Here is a 5,204-nt window from a genome sequence, read left to right on the forward strand (position 1 = left end):
TCTGCAAAATTAAATGCTTCTTCCCCCCGCCCCCCCCGCCTTCCACTACACTCTGCAACACGCGTTTTTTTTTCCCTCCCCCACCCAGTCCAGGGGCTGTTAATCCAACAAGTGAGCTCGTGGGATGGAAGGGGGAATTGGGCTCCACGCTGCCTTTAGGGAAAGGGGAGAGGGATAGGAAGGGGGGAAGGGGGGAGGGGTATGGAAAAATTCAGGAGCAAAGCAAGAAGTCCCCCCCAAAAAAACCCCAAAGCAAACAAAAGCAGCCCCTAGCAACATGTTTGCAAAACAAACACCTGTTTGGCGGTGAGTGCCTTTTTGTCTTCATCTTCCTTCTCTTTACCCTTCAGTTGTCCTCTGCTTCTGAGGATTTTAAATCCTTTTTATTATTTTTTTTCTTGCTCTTTTTTTTTTTTTTGGTGGTTTTTTTTTTGTTTGTTTGGTTGGGTTTTTTTTGATCTTTAGAAAGGAAGGATGTAAAAAAATAAAGGTATCCAAACGAGGGCACACACACACACACACAGAGACCGACGGATGGTGCATGTTCCACACGACACCGAGCACACAGTCGCTTGGCATTGATTCTGTTGCTTTGTTGTTGGGTTGGGTGGTGGTGGTGGTTGTTTGGTTGTTGGTTGTTGTTGCTGTTGTTTTAACCACATCCTCAGGTTTTGGTTGTGTTTGGTTTCGGTCTTGGTTGTGTTGTTTAAACGTCCGTGAAGATCTTTTTGATGTTCACACAGTTGGGATTGTTCGTGCTTGTGCAGTTGGCCGTCTTAAAGGCAGCCTGTTTGAATGCACTGTGGTTGATTCCCCCTTCCTCGATCACCATGTACTCAGACTTGCTGAGGGTGGAATTGCTGCGAGCCTTCCTCATCTCCTCGCTGGAGGAGAGGTGCTGGCAGCTGCCGACGTGCATGTATTGAGCTTGCTCCTCGCCTTCCGTCTCCCGGTGGTAGAAGTAGTTGAAGTTGGAGACGATGACAGGGACGGGCAGGGCGATGGTCAGCACCCCGGCGATGGCGCACAGAGAGCCAACGATCTTGCCCCCGATGGTGATGGGGTGCATGTCCCCATAGCCCACCGTGGTCATGGTCACCACGGCCCACCAGAAGGCGTCGGGGATGCTACTGAAACCTGAGCTGGGGTCGTCGGCCTCAGCGAAGTAGACGGCGCTGGAGAAGAGGATGACGCCGATGAAGAGGAAGAAGATGAGCAAGCCCAGCTCCCTCATGCTGGCCTTGAGGGTCTGGCCCAGGATCTGCAGCCCCTTGGAGTGCCGGGAGAGCTTGAAGATGCGGAAGACCCTGACCAGGCGGATGACTCGGAGGATGGCCAAGGACATGGCCTGCTGGCCGTTGCCTTGCCTCTCGGCCAGCTCAGTGCCCAGCGTGATGAAGTAAGGGATGATGGCCACAATGTCAATGATGTTCATGATGTTCTTGGAGAAGGTGGCCTTGCTGGGGCAGGCAAAGAAGCGGACCAGCAGCTCGAAGGAGAACCAGATGATGCACAAAGTCTCCACTACGAAGAAAGGGTCGGTGAAGGACGACACCATGGAAGCAGCCGAGGACGAAGAGTTGGTGAAGACATCAGGTGGCAGAGGGCCACCACCTGTCCCGAAGGTCCCTCCAGTTCCCTCATAGTCATGATCCTCCCTGAATTCGGGCAGGGTCTCCAGACAGAAGATGACAATAGAGATAAGGATGACCAGAACAGAGACAATGGCAATGCCTCGGGCTGGCCCAGAGCTCTCAGGGTACTCAAAGAGGAGCCACACTTGGCGCTGAAACTCCTTGTCGGGCAGCGGCCGCTGCTCCTCCCGGATGAAACCCTCGTCCTCCCGGAACTTCTCCATGGCCTCCTCCCCGAGCTGGTAGAAGCGGATTTCCTCGGAGAAGATGTCGATGGGGACGTTGACAGGTCTCCTGATTCGCCCCCCCGACTGGTAGTAGTAGAGGATGGCGTCGAAGCTGGGCCGGTTGCGGTCGAAGAAGTACTCGTTGCGGAGGGGGTCGAAGTAGCGCATCCTCTTGCGGGGGTCCCCCAGCAGCGTCTCGGGGAACTGTGCCAAGGTCTTCAGCTGGGTCTCGAACCTCAAGCCCGAGATGTTGATCACCACCCGCTCGCAGCACTCCTGCTCCCCGCCGTCCGCGGGCTGGCCGGCAGGGAGGGCGGCTGGAGTCGGGGGCTGATCGTAGCGGTCCCCGCCGAGCGCGGGCTGAGGGGGTTGTGGTTCTTCTAGCAAAGGGTCTCCGCCGCCTCCGCCCCCCACCACCGTCATGCTGCCTTCCTCCCCTTCTTCACCTTCTTCCTCCTCTTGGTCGGGGACCGCCTGGGGGGCGGCGGGGGGCGGCTGCTCGGTGTAGCCCAGGTTGTGGTGGCTGCTGGTTGAGCCGCCCCGAGGATGCCGGCTGGTGGAGGAAGCGGCTGGAGAGTAGAGCAAGCTCCGGCGCTCGTCCATAAAGGTGTGGGGTGGAAGGGGAAAGGGGAGAAGGGGGAGGATCGGAGAGGCGGCAGCCGAAACCTCTTCTTCCTCCTCTTCCTTCTCCTCCGGGCGGAGAGGGAGAACCAGCCGCCCAACTCCTCCAGCGGCTGCCGCTGCTCTGAGAAGCTGAGGCTCTTCTCAAAAAATCCGCCCCCAGCCCTGGCACCGCCTCGCTCAGTCACCGCTCCCGGAGACACCCACCAGCACCCCCAGTCCTGCCCCACAGCCCCCCAGTAAGCTGCAGGCATCCCCTTCCCAGCCAGGGTGGAGACACAACCCAAGCCGTCCCCCGGCCAGCTCCACGCCGATGGCTCCGGTCCCCCCCCGGGAGCATCTTTTGATGCTCGGCGGGTTGCAAGCGGGGAGAGTTGTTTGGTGGTTGTGGTTTGTTTTGTGGGCTTTTTTATCCCTTGCCTAGAAAGAGCTTTTTCTGCCCTTCCCTGGGGAAAGGGAAATGCAATTTTGGGGGGTTTTAATTTGGGGATTTTCCTGGTTTTTTTCCAGTCAGCGTCTCACGCCGCGGCGGGGCTGTGGGGAATGGGAAGCAGACGGCGGCGGCGGCCGGAGCTGCCAACAGTTGTTTTGAATCAGTGTTTGGGCTGGAGCTGAGATGGTTTTTTTTTTTTTTTTTTTTGCTTTCTGAGAGGGAGTCAGAGCATGTGTGTGGGGTGTGTGTGTGTGTGCACACGTGTGTGTGTGCCCGGGTGTGTTTGCACACGTGTGTGTGCCTGTGCATCCCCCTCCCCCCGCCCCACCCCCAACAAAAAACAGAGCCAGCCCTCACCCAAGGCACCTTCAAACCAAACCTGCACTTCAGACTTTCCTGCAAGAAGGCCAAAAGCCTTCAGGTTTTATATCCTTGCTGCCTTCCAGCCATCTTTTCATGTACTTGGTTCCATTTTGGTCCAAAGGGAGATTTCAGGCAAAAGTCTCCTCTGCAGGAGTGCAGTGCTGGAAAACTCTTTGTCCCCAGGAGATGTGTATCAAGGACAGCCTCTGAACTCCTCACTCACTTGTGTCCCCATCATAGGTCCCCGTTTTTCCAAAGCCCCCCAAAGCTCTTTAAACCCCCAGCCATGGGGGGCTTAGGGAATCCAGAGATTTGGGAAACAGCAAAACCACAAGGGTCTGGGAGAGAAGGGAAGGGTGACAGCACAGCCATTCCCACCCCATTCCCCCCCCAGTTTTCCTGCATCTCGCCTCTCCTTTCCTCTCCTCTCCTGTCTTCTCCTCCCCTCCCCTCTCCTCCCCTCTCCTCCTCTCTCCTCTTCTCCCCTCCCCTTCCCTCTCCTCTCCTCCCCTTCCCTCTCCTCCCCTCCCCTCTCCTCTCCTCTCTCCTCTCCTCTCCTCCCCTTCCCTCTCCTCTCCTCTTCTCCCCTCCCCTCTCCTCTCCTCTCTCCTCTCCTCCCCTCCCCTCTCTTCCTCTCCTCTCCTCTTCTCTCCTCTCCTCCCCTCTTCTCTCCTCTCCTGCCCTCTCCTCCTCTCCACTCTCCTCCTCTCCCCTTCTCCTCTCCCCTCTCCTCCTCTCCCCTCTCCTCCTCTCCCCTCTCCTCCTCTACCCCTCTCCCCTTCTCCTCTCCCCTCTCCTCCTCTCCCCTCTCCCCTTCTCCTCTCCCCTCTCCTCCTCTCCCCTCTCCCCTCCCCTCTCCTCTTTCCCCTTCCCTTTCCCCTCCATCAGGGTCCCACCACAATGGAGGTTAATCCCCTCCACCAGCCCCACTGTATCTTATCACCATGATTATTTTTAACCCAGCACAGCCTCCAGAAGGTAGGAGAAAAACAGATAAAAAGATCAAACCTTCTACCCAACACCTCTGTGACCACTGGACCATGTCCCTGAGGGCCACATCTAGCATCACAGAGTCATAGAATTGTTTTGGTTGGAAGAGACCTCTGAGATCATCCAGTCCAACCTTCAACCCAACCCCACCATGGCCCCAAGTGCCATGGCCACACCTTGCTTGAACATCTCCAGGGATGGGGACTCTACCACCTCCTTGGGCAGCCTGTGCCAATGCCTGGATCATTAAGGCTGGAAAAGGCTTCTAAGATCATTGAGTTCAACCACCAGCCCAACACCACCATGGCCACTAAATCATGTCCCAAAGTGAACTTCCATGCAGTAAACCCAAAGCAAAGGTTCAAACCACTTCTTTTGCAAGCAGAACAAAAGCCTAATCCACTCATTCCTTGAACACCATGAGGGATGGGGACTCCAGCACCACATTGCTGGAGGGTTGAGAAGAATTCCTAGGAGCAACAGCTCCCAGCCAGGTTTGAGGCTCCATTTTCCACAGGTCATGAACTAACCCTCAGCTCCTCACTACAAGCAGCAGGTCAAGCCTCACCTGGCTCATCTCTTTCCTCTGCTAGGATTCCTGCCAATAAATCACTGTCACCTGCTCCAAAGGCAAACAAACAAGGCAGCTTCAAGCCATCAGCACCTCTTGATGACAAAAGGCTTGAGGCCACAAGGCACAACTTCCATCATGGCAACAGTTTGCTCTTTGGAAATCACTGAGAGATCCTCAGACCTTGGGGATGCTGCTAGGAAGACCAGGAGGAGGAGGAGGATTAATCTCCCCCCACCAGCTGAACACAGCAGCAGACATTAACCCTTGAGCTCTGGGTAGCTTTGGTCCAGCATTGTGCTGGCTCAAAGGATTTCTCCAGCCCAGCAGCCCCAGACACCTCCTGGCCCTGTTCCTCCTGCTGC

At 56.1% G+C, this 5,204-nt stretch overlaps 1 protein-coding gene across 2 annotated transcripts; it reads right to left on the reverse strand.

Annotated features, from left to right (window-relative positions):
- Positions 1–706: 706 nt before the first annotated feature.
- Positions 707–2,548, reverse strand: KCNA3 (potassium voltage-gated channel subfamily A member 3). 2 transcript variants are annotated; one of them, XM_054395841.1, is made up of 3 exons: positions 2,528–2,548; positions 2,279–2,317; positions 707–2,221 (listed from the first exon to the last, which is right to left on the reverse strand). In XM_054395841.1, the coding sequence occupies exons 2-3, from the start codon at positions 2,282–2,284 to the stop codon at positions 707–709; spliced, it is 1,521 nt and encodes a 506-aa protein (XP_054251816.1). In that variant the 5' UTR covers positions 2,285–2,317; positions 2,528–2,548. The 2 variants fall into 2 exon arrangements, with proteins under 2 accessions (XP_054251816.1, XP_054251815.1); XM_054395840.1 differs by lacking the exon at positions 2,528–2,548 and having other exon boundaries at positions 707–2,464.
- Between the last annotated feature and the right edge of the window lie 2,656 nt (positions 2,549–5,204).

Source organism: Indicator indicator, chromosome 35 (assembly GCF_027791375.1).
Source record: "Indicator indicator isolate 239-I01 chromosome 35, UM_Iind_1.1, whole genome shotgun sequence".
In the NCBI taxonomy this organism is placed as follows: domain Eukaryota; kingdom Metazoa; phylum Chordata; class Aves; order Piciformes; family Indicatoridae; genus Indicator; species Indicator indicator.

What these genes read in the sequence shown, in the direction of transcription:
- KCNA3 (XM_054395840.1), bottom strand. Translation starts at nt 2,464, where the DNA reads ATGGACGAGCGCCGGAGCTTGCTCTACTCTCCAGCCGCTTCCTCCACC.